The 15,486-nt window shown below is 43.7% G+C and overlaps 1 protein-coding gene across 2 annotated transcripts in view; it reads right to left on the reverse strand.

The window, feature by feature from the left end:
- BAIAP2L1 (BAR/IMD domain containing adaptor protein 2 like 1) overlaps window positions 1-15,486 on the reverse strand; it is a 91,154-nt gene that overhangs the window by 12,919 nt on the left and 62,749 nt on the right. The window contains exons 4-12 of one of the 2 annotated variants that reach the window (XM_073648010.1): window positions 10,552-10,613; window positions 8,960-9,031; window positions 7,403-7,540; window positions 5,191-5,343; window positions 4,672-4,839; window positions 4,081-4,237; window positions 3,712-3,919; window positions 1,269-1,340; window positions 690-867 (exon numbers count right to left, since the gene is read on the reverse strand). In XM_073648010.1, the coding sequence (XP_073504111.1) occupies window positions 690-867; window positions 1,269-1,340; window positions 3,712-3,919; window positions 4,081-4,237; window positions 4,672-4,839; window positions 5,191-5,343; window positions 7,403-7,540; window positions 8,960-9,031; window positions 10,552-10,613 (1,208 nt within the window). The remainder of the gene's footprint in view (window positions 1-689; window positions 868-1,268; window positions 1,341-3,711; window positions 3,920-4,080; window positions 4,238-4,671; window positions 4,840-5,190; window positions 5,344-7,402; window positions 7,541-8,959; window positions 9,032-10,551; window positions 10,614-15,486) is intronic. The other variant, XM_073648011.1, reaches the window with a different exon arrangement.

Below are 15,486 nucleotides of genomic sequence, written 5' to 3' on the forward strand. Positions count from 1 at the left end.
CAGTTACAGAGCCAATTCCACCTGACTGGGTCTCCTAGGACCCAGCAGCTCCTGCTTCCTCCCTACACCCAGCAATCACATGTCCGGAGGAGAAAACGCTGTCACTACTCCCTAAACTGTATACAGCGTTTGTACAGTGCTGTGTATACATTGGTAAAACCATCAGTCTTCTCTATGAGGAGTCTGGCTGTGTCTGACAGCTAGCTCACCGCCCCTGCCTGATCTCACACATCTGCTAACAGAACAATGGCGTTTTACAACGTCACTGAAGAGTAATACAACGACCATGCTGATGTTTAAGGTTGTTGGGGAGTCCTGAAGCAGATAAAATCTCACACTTCAGGAAAAGAATAAGGGCTCATGCAGACGTCCGTAGATCTCGATCTAATCACAGGCTGCAATGCATGGACTCTCAGCGGGTTTCCCGACCCAAACATGACAGCATCATATATTTCTATGAGGCTGTCCCACTCGGCCAACGGCCAATTTGTGCACTGCGGTCCATGATCGGACTGAAATCCATGGACGACTGCATGAGCCTTAATTCTGCTAAAAACTAAGAAGCGGTTTCCATTTGAAAAATTTGCTCCCCTCAAACACTGTGTGAATATAGCCTTAGAATGCCAACCCATGAGTCGAAAACAGCATTTAAAGCATTTTAGTAGTGGCTGCGGACAGAATCCACTTACCGGTGATCCGTTACTTGCTGCGGGGGCAGGTTCTTTGGCAAAAGATGGGGTGAAGGTAGCTGGAGCCTCCCTAAATGAAGAAGACTCTAAGTAGTCAGGCTCAGGAAGGACCATGTCCCTTTTGTCGAGTAGATTGGCCGTGCTGAGACTTCTCACTGGAGCGGGGCTGGGAGTCACACTGCAGGAGGACATAGACATGTCAGCCTTAGTTTACACTTTCACCCTCCCATTAGGTCGTGTTTATGTCTGACACATAGCGTAGTACACCGATGCACGGCCATTAGCTCACCACTGTGCCACCTGCTGCGCTCCTGTTCTGGCTGCCACAAAACCTGGCTACGAGCCATGCCCACGGGGTTTGCATGTTCTAGGTGTGTCGTTGGGTCTGTATATTATTTAATGTGACGTCAAATGTTTTGCGTCAGGAATTGTGGTTGTGTAGAACAAGGCCGTAAATATTATTCTGAGGCCGCGCGCACACTGCTCCCGAGGCCGCGCGCACACTGCTCCCAAGTCTAACTCGCTTGCATTGGGTCAGTAAGTTAAACAGTGAACCACATGGCACATTCCTGTCCCCACCTTGGCACTTTTGTGGATTCTTTTCCATTCTCTTCTATAGGTCGGGTATATGATGAGGGAAACCATCCTTTACTGGAAACAACAAGAAAAAAAAAATGAATGAAAAAATTGGGGACATTACCGCATGAACTAAGTTTTACATCAACTAGAACGACAAAACTTCTGAACCATAGGATCTACCCTCTTCGTCCTCATTTATAGGATCACAGAGATCCTCATCCTCCCAGATATAAAGCAGAGTATGCTGATGTTACGTGGCTTTTCCAGGACTAAAATGTTCCTGTTCTTAAGGAAGAGCTTCAATGCTTAAACAGTGGGGGTCCCGGAGGGTCTGATCAAATACTGAAGTCCAACGAGGGGTGGGGGGTACTCGCTTGTCTGTGCCTTCAGCTAATCCTTTTCCTACAATCACTTGGATGAGGATAAAGGTTCCCCATACACTTTAGAGAAAAGTCGGACAAATCTGCAATGTGAGAAGGACTGTACGGGGCCTCCTTACTGAGGAGAACGAGAAGGATCAGGCATGGTTTTCCAAGCTTTTCTTCCCTGGTGATATATCTGGCAGCCACTTATTACCGGAGGATTTAGTTATAGAGAGGTCTGGAGAACATGCAGCTAACCCCTATCTAAGGTGTATGGGCGCCTTCCAGTACCAGATAAAACCACTGAGCTGGGTAAACGATGGAGGGGCTGCAGCCTTTTCATTCCACAAGTGGAGGTCAAACTACCACCGGTCAAAAATACGATCAGACGACCCCATAATGTAATTGGTACTAACTATTGCACACATGACAGCACTGATGCGCAATACTAGAATTAACGTGAACAGCGGTCCCAGTCCTCCTGCGAGACAACTGGGTGGACGCAAAATGGCAGACCGTGGTCCTAAATGTCCACCGATGTGAATCCAGAGTAAAAACAAACAAAAAAAAAAGTAGCAGCGCTCCATGTGTTATTTGCAACGAGTGTATTCTGACCAAAAATGCAACATTTCGGCTACATGAACGCCCCCATACACTTTAGACCATACATGTCAAACTCTGGCTCGTGGACCAAATCTGGCCCGCAGGGTGATTATATTTGGCCAACACCAGAACCACCACTCCTATGTGGGCCCATTTTTCTGTACGGAGGACTATGTGGGGCCATTATACTATATGGATTACTATGTGTGGCCCATTATTCTGTATGGAGGACTATGTGGGGCCATTATTCTGTATGGAGGACCATGTGGGGCCATTATTCTGTACGGAGAACTATGTCGGGCCATTATACTGTACGGAGAACTATGTGGGGCCATTATACTGTACGGAGAACTATGTGGGGCCATTATACTGTACGGCAGACTATGTGGGGCCATTATACTGTACGGCGGACTATGTGGAGCCATTATTCTGTATGTAGGACTATGTGGGGGCCATTATTCTGTATGGAGGACTATGTGGAGCCATTATACTGTACGGCGGACTATGTGGAGCCATTATTCTGTATGTAGGACTATGTGGGGGCCATTATTCTGTATGGAGCACTATGTGGAGCCATTATTCTGTATGGCGGACTATGTGGGCCCATTATTCTGTATGCAGCACTATGTGGAGCCATTATTCTGTATGGAGCACTATGTGGAGCCATTATTCTGTATGGAGGACTATGTGGGCCCATTATTCTGTATGGAGGACTGTGTGGGGCCCATTATTCTGTATGGAGGACTATATGGGCCCATTATTCTGTACGGAGGACTAAGTGGTGTCCATTATACTGTATACTGTTTGGCCCGTGACTTTGTCCAAGGTTTTCATTTTGGCCCTCTGTGCGTTTGAGTTTGACACCCCTGCCTTGGACTAACATTAGTCGATATTGACTGGTTTGGCCGACAGTACAGGGGAGACGGCCGACTGATCATCAGGAGAGATGTCAATTGGACACGTTTGATTTTGGACTGCCGATTGCATGGTTTTCCCAGGGATAAGCCGTCAGCCGATGTGTCATAGAAAACACAAGCGTGCTCGGCCGAACGAGCGCTCCTGTGCACGGAAGAGTTGGCTGTGGATTGAAGCATCGTTCGACAGACATCTAATGTGTATGGCCGGCTTAATAGTACAGCACGCTCGAAGAGAGCTGGACTGTTATGTAGCCAAAACGCTGTGTCTTGGATCAGAATACACCGTTTGCAAATAACACTTGGAGCGCCGCGTCTTACTTTTTTTTGCTCTTCTCTAGTCCACAGTACTGTCACTGTGTTATCTGCAAAGTTTAGTACAATCTACCCCCTGGAGACCGGTATACTATTATGCATGAACAGAAGTTGCTGTTGGAAAGGTCCTTGGGGGAGGGGGGGGGTTACTACCAAGGACCTCTAGTGTAGCGCTGTGTGTTAAAGTTATCGTTACAACTTGTTCACACAAATACAAATTTATACAAACATGTACGAATCTATACTTACAGCTTGGTAGTGTCGTGCTCCCCATATAGCCAGCCATCCTTCTCCTCTGGTATAAGAAGAGTGATTATGTCTCCCTGCTGGAAGCTGAGCAGCGTCTTGCCGTTTCCTTGGTGTGGGAAAATGGTTCGGACTTTTGGCTTTTTCATGAGATTCAATCCTGTAGCGACAGACATGGAGCGTGGCAGGACGCCATCATCTGTGCTCTCTGCTGTCAAGAAGAGAATGGAGATGATGGCAAGTTTGGCTCTGTCCTCATACATGCACAAAGCATGGACAGGACAGAATGACGGCAACCACAGATCTTGAAAACTATGACTATGATATGTAACACTGTTTTACCAATCCCCCGGAGTTTGTACTGCTCCTCACCTAGCGATGACTTTGGCCTGTCGTAAGTCACCTTTGGAGCAACTGCTGGGTTGTTGAACATGTCAACCAAGGGACTCGTCTGTGCCCGACTGGATGGTGGCGCTGGGGGCACCCTCAATAGTGTGTTCCTAGAGTTTGAGTCATAGTCTCCAGCCATCTAAGACAAAATGACACGGAAAAAAATAAAAGTAGTACATAAAATGGAAAGGGCAGACAATCTAAAAACAGAGAGCAGCCTAAACTTTGAGTAATGTTGACCCAACATGTGCATTTCGGTGGGACTAGCCAACCATCTAATGAAGGGTGGAGGTGTCCTGACTTGCCCCAATGGCAGAGGACAAGTGAATGAGTATCCTCCAGTGGTTGAATTTCAACATGACCAATCCTTCTATTTTTAAGGAAGATAAGCTGCCACCAGAAGAGATGGCAGAAGCTTCACTCCCTGGTCAAAACGCAAGCATGGGGGAGAAGGAATAACTGAATGAGGGTATGGCTTACAGCTATGTATGACCACCACAGATAAAAACAGAACATCTAGTCCACAATAATAAAGAATAGGGAGAAGTAATCATGTAGCCCTTGGTATCGTACCAGTGCTTTCTTGTCCATGAGTGGAGAAGGTTCGGGAGTACCAGATATCGGAGTGGATCCTGGAGTTCTAACTTCTTTGATATTGTTGATGATGGTGTCCGGCACTTGTGCGACATCGCTGCACGTTTCTTGCCACTTCGGGATTTTAGTAGTGAGCAAATCAGAAGACTAGAGAAAAAAAAAGTACAAAAGCTTAAACTAAATTTCTTGAAAGTCCACATCAAAGTATTAAGAAACAATGGAATTAGATTTATTGAGCTTTTCCTTTGTTGAGAATTTCTGCACGTCTTTAATAGGTTCACTGGTTTCTTAGTCAACTCTGGTGGACGTGGCAGAAGGTGAGCGCTTGTCTGACAACACACCACGGAACGTTTCCACTGAAGCCAGTCCGTAAAGCAAATGTCCATGCCAGAGAGACAAAAAATTGTCTGGCATGTTGGCTAATAAAAAGAGGATGCCAGCCAAAAGCTCCAATCTAAGCCTCTGATACCTCTAACACCATCCCTTCTGTAATCTCACCTGTATGTGGAAGTAATTGAGATAATTAGAAAAACTACAATGCTTGTCCACCAGAAAGCAGAAGCGCCGCTTCTCCTCCAGCAACGCTTCTCTGCAGCCTTCAGCTATGAACTTCTGGATGTCGTTCTGACGGGAAGTGATTGTCTCCACATACTGGGAGGTAAGAAAAAAAAATGCAGAAATTAGAAATTCATTCATAAACTAGGATAGTGTAATAACTAAAACCGACTCCTATGGGAAATCCTCACTGACCTTCCTACGGACGCAGATTTGAAAGCCGCTTTAATAAGCGACACAAGTGGCTTCTATGCCGATTCTACCCACATAAATTAGACCCTTAAGGTTGATCAGGAAGTCCACGGAACGAACCACAAATCTGTGGCACAAATCAGGGTCATCGGATTACTTACGTAGAGTCTCTCACTCAATGTGGGATTTCTCCCGCCATCAAAAATTTCCTTGGGACAGCACTAAAGATGAGCGATTCCATCAGAATTCAACAGAATTACTCAAAATCGGGTGGGAAATTCGATTTGCATCAAATATATTTAATGAAAATCAAATGAGCTCTGATTGCCGACATAAAAGCCATATATTTATACTCTGAGGTTTCCCGACTGCCAAAATTTCATAGTCACCTTGCCCCTGACCTGTTCCCGCTAGTCCTCCACTGGCTTCCTAGGCTACTGCTCCGGTCTCTTCTTCACTGTATGCAAACACTTCCGGCACCAGCCCGGCCTCAACGTGCGTCAGGTGGGGCGGCACATGTCATAGGCAAGAAGGTGCTGGAAGTGCCGGCAAAGAATGAAGGAGGCTGGCAGCAGAGTGGAGGCCTGGGCAGCTAGCAGAAGACCGGTGGGAAGCTGCGGCAACAACGACAGGTGAGAGAGCACTTCTACTGGCTTCCATTTTGCTGGATTTGCCGAAATTCTATTCCCAAAAATTTGTATTGGTTAGAATCCATAAATTTTGGGAAATTCTGATCTTATTGAAAGTAGTTTATGACCTACAAAAAGTTGGGGGATGGTTTGGTAAAAGCATGAACAGTTACAGTAGGGTTTCTACATTGTAGAAATTCATGGCCGTAATCTCTATAACTGAAATAGCTTTGGATATATGTCGTCTGTGAAGCGTTTAATGTGCACCCCAGAAATGTATCATTAATTACCTATGTGCACCCCATGATTAGGCTTAATTTTCCAGGGGGATTCAAGCCTAGCTTTTCTTGGATGGGCACCCATGTCTGCCGTCTAATCCTGACCTTGTCTGAGCAGTCAACCTTTAACGTGACGCAGAGACCTGCCAAGGACATTGCCCATGTAAAATTCACTTCCTTATACTGCTGCCAAACAACCTTCCTTAATCATTGAGTAGGAGGAGAATAGCAGGACAAAGGTACTACATGAGAAAACGTAAATCTTTGTTAGGCTACGTTCCCACGATGAGTTTTTAAGCAGCATATTTTTTAAAAAAATGCAAGTAACCCATTTTGCAGAAAATCTGCAACATCAAAAACTCACCAAAAGCTCATTGTGGGAACGTAGCCTTAAAGGGATATTCCCATGTCCAAGATCCTATCCCAATATGTAGCATGTGTGATAATAAAATTAGAACATCCCTCCAATTAGAAATATAGTATAGTTCTTCTAATTCACTATGTTTCTTACCCCATGTGCAGGGCATTGCAGTAGCTTAGATATCCATGGTTACAATCACCAACAACTGTCACTATATGAGTGGTCACAACCATGGTTACCTAAGCTACTGCAATGCCCTGCACATGGGGTAAGTGACAGAGCGAATGTGAAGAACTATACTACATTTCTAATATGATTATAATTACACATATCAGGATAGGATTTTGGAGAAGGGAACAATTTTAAAGGGGTTTTCCAGGATTAAACTTTTATGTACCTTTGAACCCATCGTCTCCCAAATACCAGCTTTGTAAATTACTTAGAAAAACTGCTCCCGTCATGAGATTTTTCAGGCGGTCCCTGACGCTGTCAGTCGTTTGTCCTGTGGTGGTCCCTTCTCTTGCAGCACTACCACAAGGCAAATAAAGTGTAAAATCCACAGATTTTGTGTGTAGTACTTGGGCATGGCGGGTCGTCCAGCCAGTCTTTACCCTCGTGAAGAATCTGAGACCCCTCTCTACTCAATGGGTTGTATAGTTTGAAAAAACTTATTAAAACTACCCATGAATACAAACCTCTGTTTCCTTCAGGTCATATTTTGTAGCGTTTCTAACCCCTTGACTTTTCCTCCTGAGTTTCTTTAGTTCTGCCTGAGATTTCTCCAGAGAGTCCACTTTATTTTTGTGCTCCGTCTGGTATCGCTTCAGAGTCGCCTGGCAGGAAAATAAACGACGTCAAGAAGAATAAGTGGAGAAGTGTGAAGAAAGGGAACAATCAACTAAGGTACAGGAGGGAAGAGTTCAAAATCGCCTCAGTGGTCAGTGTGAATATTGCGAGATTATGGATTTTGCGCCCAGCACCTTTTTGGCTTAATGGAGGGAATGTATCAAGACTGATAAATTACCCCCAAGGTATATTAGAGAGCTCCCAAACTTTTCAATTTAATCATCGAGTGTTTTAAGGCCTTCTTACAAAATATGAGCTGGATTTGAAGGGAACCTGACCGTGGACACATGCTGCCCGGACCAAGGGCAGCATATATCAGGCCCTGGATGTATGATTTCAGTTATGCATACTTCAAAAGATGCATATTGACGAGCTGGTCAGACGATTCGTTGGACAGGAGAGTCCCAGGTGCAACATCCCTGCCTGCCGAAAATGACTGATGGGTCTCGCTGTGTGTCCATGTATAGGGAGAGACCTGTCATTCAAGGGGAGTGGGCAGACAGAAGCTCCAGAGGACAAGCCAGCGCAAACCCAGAGCTGCCACGTACTTTACTAAGTGGTGGTGGAACGGTATCCTCATTGCAGTGGTTACCATTTGGTAAAAGCTTACCAAAGTACATGGCAGCAGCGGGTAATGGGATCCCGCGACGTGGAGGTAAAGGGAAAGATGGGAGAGTGGAACAACCTGCACTGTAAGTGCCGCTGTCAGATCAACAGCAGCATTTAAAAGGTTAACAGCAGCAGGTGTAGCCCTGCTTAGAGGCAGATGCTGGCTGCGTAACACAGCTATCATCTATTGGAAGTGAGGCAGGCTCAGCTCCTAAGCCTGCATTTTTGAAGGGAACCAGATTTCAGAAAAAAAACAGTATGTCCAATAACGGCATTGGACATATAAAGGGTTAATATAGTCATCCCTATATAGAGCTCGGCTTTTTATTCTTCCGTCTGTTCCGTTTCGAACAAGTAAATTGAACTATAATGATCTGTTGCATTTCAGAAGTAGAGGCGCCCCATTGATTTATACTAGGTCCGTGTTTTAGAACATGTAGACATTTTTTCTTCTGTTCTAAAACTAAACAACAAGCGGAAACCCCAAACGGACCCCGTATAAATCAATGGAGCCCCCTCTGCTTCCGTTTAATTGCAACGTATCCTAATTCAGATTACATGATCTAAACAGAACAGGAAAGGATAAATAGACATGTTATCTTGTATCGTAACAGAAAGCAAATCAATAAGTCATAAAATGAAGACTGACGCCGGTCGCCATCATCTATGTATCAGCGCTGTGAAATTCCAGACATGGTGCCGGCGGAGACAAACTGGCTATTACCACTTTTGGCTTTCAGATCCTTGATCTTAATGCATTGAACAGAATGATCTTCCCGGGACCCAGATGTACTTACATTCATATACTTCACATCCTGTTCCGTCTTCCTTTCTAACTCTCCGATTATTTCTCTGTGGAACTTCCGAAACTGGAACAACAACGATTACTAGCGTTGTATAGATGTATGTATTGCAATCATAAGTATGAAAAAGCACTTTATAGTACGGAGAAAGCCATGAAGTCCCCCCCAGTCTCCCATCAGGTCATAGCTGCCCCATCAGCACCCTGGACTGCACACTTTAAATGCCGCTATCAGAAATTGACAGAGACACTTAAGTGGTTAACAGCAGCAGGCGAAGCTCAGCTCCACTGGCTGATGTTAGAGGCAGGTGATGGCTGGTTAACACAGCCATTATCTGCTGGGAAAGCTCACTTACTGAGCTTGCATCAATGATAGGGACCCAAACTATAACGTAATAGTATGTTATACATTAGGAAGAGGTTAAAGGGAAGCCGTAGTCAGAAAATGACCTATTGTTTATATCAGGCTTTGTGTTACATGTATTTAAAATACAATAATTAAAAAATAAAAATAGCAAAGGGTTTTTTTTTTTTTTTTTTTTTTTTTAGAAATAAAAGAAAAAAATACATTACTACTATTTTAGACTACCTGCAATTTCGGGAAAGTGTTTACAGCAGTTTCTTTATCATCAGAGACAGGATTAGAATGACTGAAAAAGCCTCGGTCCACAGCTGATAATACAGGATCCACTAATCACAATAGGTGATGTAAAACCTGATCCCTCTTCCTTCACAATGATCTTGAACATGCTCATTAGATGCTCCAACACAAAAGATAGTGTTTGGGTCTGACCATTGTGGCTATGTACATGTGTTGTTTCCTGAATCGCAGTTTGTATATAAAAAAAAAAAAAAAAAAAAGCTTGCAAATTTTCACACCGGCTACTGGGGCTTTTCTAGGCTTTTACTTCCTGTTGTTTCAGGAAACAACACATGTACAATGGTCAGACCCAGACACTATGTACATGTGCTGTTTCCTGAAACAGGAGGTTAAAGTCTAAAAAAGCCCCAGTGGCTCGGTGTGGAAATTGCAAGCTACCATTTATTTTTAATACAAACTGTTATATGTATGTCTATTATGTGTTATATGTATGTCTATATAAAATATAGACATACATGTAACAGTTTGTATTAAAAATAAAAGATAGCTTGCAATTTTCACACCGGCTACAGGGGCTTTTTTAGGCTTGAACTTCCTGTTTCAGGAAACAACATATGTACATAGCCACAATGAAATAAATAAATATATATTATTTTATATGTATGTATATGAAAAAAACATTGCCAAATATATAAAAAATATGTATACATAAACCTGATTAAAACAATAGGTAATTTTCTGATAGTTTCCCTTGCAGGGGTTTAGAGGTGCGTGTACCAAGCACAGCCACAATCTTATATATAGCGCTCTGCCCTGCATGCCCGCATCCTAAGTTGCAAACACATGGGACTACGACTCAGCAATCACTACTACTCTCAGCATGTCCTGATCCAGATTGCACAGCAGAACTTCAAGTGATCTGATTTATGAGCAGTGTTACTACTACTGTAGTCTTAATACTGATAATTGTAAGAACGAATACTTACGTTTTCTTCTAGGCTGTCGTTCAGCTTTTTGTGTACACTGGATATTTCCAGCAGGACCTGACCTGTAAAGAAGAAGCACAGAATTCAGTCCTCCTCGCTTATCTGAAAGTGACCATAAACCAAACTATTTGGCATATTGTTCTTTTGATATTCTGTAATTATGTCCGGGGAAATTCCACATAGTTCGTATTTCAATAGCTACCGGCTCGCTGCTTGGCTTATTCATCGCCAGAACAATACTGTAACCAGCAGTAGCCAAGCACTTCTATATACCAGCAATATACATACACTCTGGCAAATATTTTTTTTTTTACTTCCTCAATGCATTTAAACTTTAAAGAACCCCAAAAAACAACCCCAAAGGAAAAAAAAAATAAAACTCAGCAACTACTTTGGATTAAAAAAAGTCTAGCCGTTTTGTGCATACAGCCCTATGTATCTCATTGGTTACAGACTATAAACAAATCCTGCTTTTATATTTCTTCTTTCCCGGGGATATTGCCATTTTAGCCTATCAAATCCTTCAAAAGAGTTCCCAAAGAAGGAGCATTTTCCAAGCAGTTTCCACTTGAAAAACTCCTTTTGAACTGATCAAAAAAACCACTGTGCGCACATATGTGGCGCCCTGCCACAGATCCCAGAGGGGTGCATGGACGGATTCCTCCACAAGAGGCCCTCATAGCATTCACACACCTCCATCTTCCACCTCAGACCACCAGAGGGAGCCCGTTAGGGATATAAATAGGGAAGGTGGAGCTAGGCAGTTAGTCAGTCTAGAGCAGGGTTCCCCAACTCCAGTCCTCAAGGCCCACCAACAGGTCATGTTTTCAGGATTTCCTTAGTATTACACAGGTGATAATTGCATCACCTGCACAGGCAATAATTCCATCACCTGTGCAATACTAAGGAAATCCTGAAAACATGACCTGTTGGTGGGCCTTGAGGACTGGAGTTGGGGAACCCTGGTCTAGAGAACAGTTTCCTCAGGGGACAGAGGTAGTTCCAGTCCCTCTAGAGAGAGTTCAGACTCAGAGCTCAGACTAGTGAGCCAACGGCGTGCCGACGCCATAAGAGCGGTGAAGAGTAGCGAGGTCTACTGCCAGTGTGAAGCCTAGTGAGGGCCCCGAGCGTGGCCGAAGGCAAGTGGAGTAAGCGAGCTACATAGGGGGCAGAGGAGCTTAGCCAGCTCACCGCAAGACCATTTACCGGACACCGGGTCCATGTCTGCAAGGATCTCTAGGACCAGCAGAAACAACCGGAACCCCTGGCGAACTATATGTCCCAGGAACACCAGAAGCTGACCGTTATCCCAGGGTCAGGAATCACAGATGCCCAAGTGACCAGGGAGTGTGATCTCCATCAGAAGGCCCTACCACCAGGTCAGCCGGTGCAAGACAGAAACCAAGTTAGGCCTAGCTTCAGGCAGGTCATAAACTTATCAGGAAAAGGCAAGAAACAGGAGGCCCCACAGCCGCTCACTGGGGAGAGTCCTGAAATGCACCCTTCACCCTACAGTGCCCTGGATCGTGCCTGAAACACCACCAGTAAATGTACTGAAGTGAACTGTTGTGAGCGTGCCTATTCTTCTTCTGACCCGGCTGGGTCCCCTTTGTTCTGCATCCCCTTTTGCTACGCTGCCCTGAGGCCCCGCTCCACCTGTGGGGAGCCACACCAACTAAGCTGCCTGATCACCGGCCTCGGAGGACTGTAGCAGCGCTGGTGATCCCCACCAGACACCACGGGTGGCGTCACGAACAATTTTCCCCTTATCCCACTATTCCTTGCTTTTAAGAGTGACCCCAGGGATCGGGCCCGGGAGCCGGCCACCTCGACATCCCTCAAAACTAACAACAAGGCCCGGGCGCCGAGTCGTCCCCCAACACTCTGGGCGCGTCACATAGCCTTAGGCCGAATGCAGCAGACTTCCCTGCGTCATGAAATTTTGCAATTTTCACCCCGGCCACTAGAACTTTTTTTTTTTTTTATTTATAGAGTTCTACTTTCCATTTCACTAAATAACACATGCACATTAGCCACAGTGGTCAGACTCTGACCCTATATTTTCTATTGAAGCAGCTAATGATCATGTGCAAAGATCATTGTGAAGGAAGGAGGAGCTGTGACATCGCCTATTGTGATTGGTGAATCCTGTGTTATCAACTGTGTATAGAGGTGTTACCTGTCACTGTCCGTAATCCTGCTCATGATAATAACAAAACTGACGGAAATGTCTAAAAAAGCCCCAGTTTTCACTGTGAAAAATTGCATCAAATTATTATTATTTTTTTTAATAAACAGACATTTGAAAAGAAAAACATTGCCAACTATTTTTTTTAAATACAAGTAATTGATATAAACAATAAGTCATGTTCTGATGACAAGTTCCCTTTAAGGTCCTTTCTTATAAGGAGATAATTGACTGACTGAGATCCATTGTTTCTCATCATTGGCCCATGTGAACGCAGGAGCAAACGTTCATTCAATGGCTGATCACATCTTTAAAGCAGCCCGAAAAATAATATTTAATCGGCAGCACATCTACCAGTGTCAGCAGGGATTGTACTGGCGACAATATGCAAACTGAATAGGGAATGGACTTATATAAAAACTTTGTTTTATTATGTAATTATCCACAAGGCAATAAAAGTTATCATTTTTCCTCCTTCTCTCCTAAACACTATGTTGCAGTGCCCATTCATGCCTCTTTAGAAGCTGCTTTCATCTCCCACTCAGTAATATCCATGTACTGCATTTGCACAATCTGAGTATGAGACTTTTCTTCTCCGACCCTCGCTTCTTACCCTAGTATTCACACAGAGAAAGTTGCGTACACAGGCTGTTTGGATAAAGTGCCTGGATCTTGCTGAGCAACAGATAAAAGGAGCTTCTAAAAGAGCATGAACTGGGCACTGAAACAGGACTGAAGAATTGTATTTAGGAAAGAAGGCAAAACTTGGTAATGAAGTACATTGCAATATATTATATATATATATATATATATACATACAATGCCTGGAGTTGAATTAAAAGGAAAATTGTAAAAAGTTATTGACACTGGCTCCATCAGGCACGTAAGTTTTATTCTGAAACTTTGAGGTGTTTCAGAAAGAACATATTTAAAAGCGGCTGCTCCCTTCTATATTTCTGTGATGTACTACCCCAAGTCAAACACTCCAGCCTGCAATGACAGAGTCTGACTCGGGATTCATGATGCCCGCAGCTTAACCAGCATGAATCAGCTGTCAGGTTCCCTTTAAAAAGATCTGAAGTAGGGAAGTTATGTGTCATTAAAAAAACCAATGCCACCCCATCCACGCCCCCCCCCCCCCCCCCCGAAAAAAAAAAAAAAAAAAAGACTGAACACTGATGTACTTGTTCAGGATTTTGTGCAGGGCCAAAGTCAGATCTAAGCAGGTTTCCAAGGCCTATCGGGACAAATGACATTTATCACCTCCGACCACTAAGGAGCTCATGAAAGTTCTCATCAAGGTTCAAGTGACATTAACATCTATTCTTGGTAGAGAGGATGCCCATAAATTCACCTGGTCTCACAGTCATCTGATCATTGAGCCACCGTTTTTGGGGAACCCATTGCTTTTTTTCTCTTATAAGCGCCCCTAAACTTTTAGCAACTTTAAAAAAAAGAAACACAATACTCTTTTGGATCTTTCTGTCCATTATATGCTGCTATATTTTTGCTTTTTTTTCCTTTGCATTATTATTAATTATTATTATTATGCTTTCTCCTTTGCATTATTATTATGCTGCTTTCTCCTTTGCATTATTATTATTATGCTTTCTCCTTTGCATTATCATCATTATGCTTTCTCCTTTGCATTATCATCATTATGCTTTCTCCTTTGCATTTATTATTATGCTTTCTCCTTTGCATTATTATTATGCTTTCGCCTTTGTATTATTATTATTATTATTATGCTTTCTCCTTTGCATCATTATTATCATTATTATGTTTTCTCCTTTGCATTATTATTATGTTTTCTCCTTTGCATTATTATTATTATTGCTTTATCCTTTGCATTATTATTATTATGTTTTATCCTTTGCATTATTATTATTGTTTTCTCCTTTGCATTATTATTATTGTTTTATCCTTTGCATTATTATTATGCTTTCTCCTTTGTATTATTATTATTATGCTTTCTCCTTTGTATTATTATTATTATGCTTTCTCCTTTGTATTATTATTATTATGTTTTCTCCTTTGCATTATTATTATTATGTTTTCTCCTTTGCATTATTATTATTATTATTACTAGATGGTGGCCCGATTCTAACGCATCGGGTATTCTAGAATAGGTATGCGACCGACCGGGCGCAATCATCAGAACGTTGTTTAAATTTGGCGCCAAAATCATTGATTGGTCACGGCCGGCAACCGCAACTAATCAGCAAAACAGTGTTTAAATTTGGCGGCAATATCGGTGATTGGTCACGGGTGGCGGCCGCGACCAATCAGCGAACTGTGTTAGTGAGGACCGGAGAGCTTGTTTAAATTTGGCGATAAAATCGACCAATCAGCAGAGCGTTGTTTAAATTTGCCGGCAATCTCGCTGATTGGTCTCGGCCGGCCGGCGGCCGGGACCAATGAGCAGAGCGGTGTTTAAATTTGGCGCCAAAATCGCTGATTGGTAGCGGTCGCCGGCGACCGATCAGCAGAGCGGCGTTTAAATTTGCAGCCTATATCGCTGATTGGTCGCGGTGGCCGGCCGCGACCAATCAGCAGAGCGGCGTTTAAATTTGCCGCCCATCTCACTCATTGGTCGCGCTGGCCGGCCGCGATTAATCAGCAGAGCAGCTTTTAAATTTGCCGCCCATCTTGCTGATTGGTCGCGGTCGGCCGGCCACCGCGACCAATCAGCGAGATGGGCGGCAAATTTAAACGCCGCTCTGCTGATTGGTCGTGGTGGCTGGCCG

This window comes from Phyllobates terribilis, unplaced genomic scaffold, assembly GCF_046119375.1.
Source record: "Phyllobates terribilis strain yellow unplaced genomic scaffold, ASM4611937v1 Scaffold_9__5_contigs__length_417890890, whole genome shotgun sequence".
In the NCBI taxonomy this organism is placed as follows: Eukaryota; Metazoa; Chordata; class Amphibia; order Anura; family Dendrobatidae; genus Phyllobates; species Phyllobates terribilis.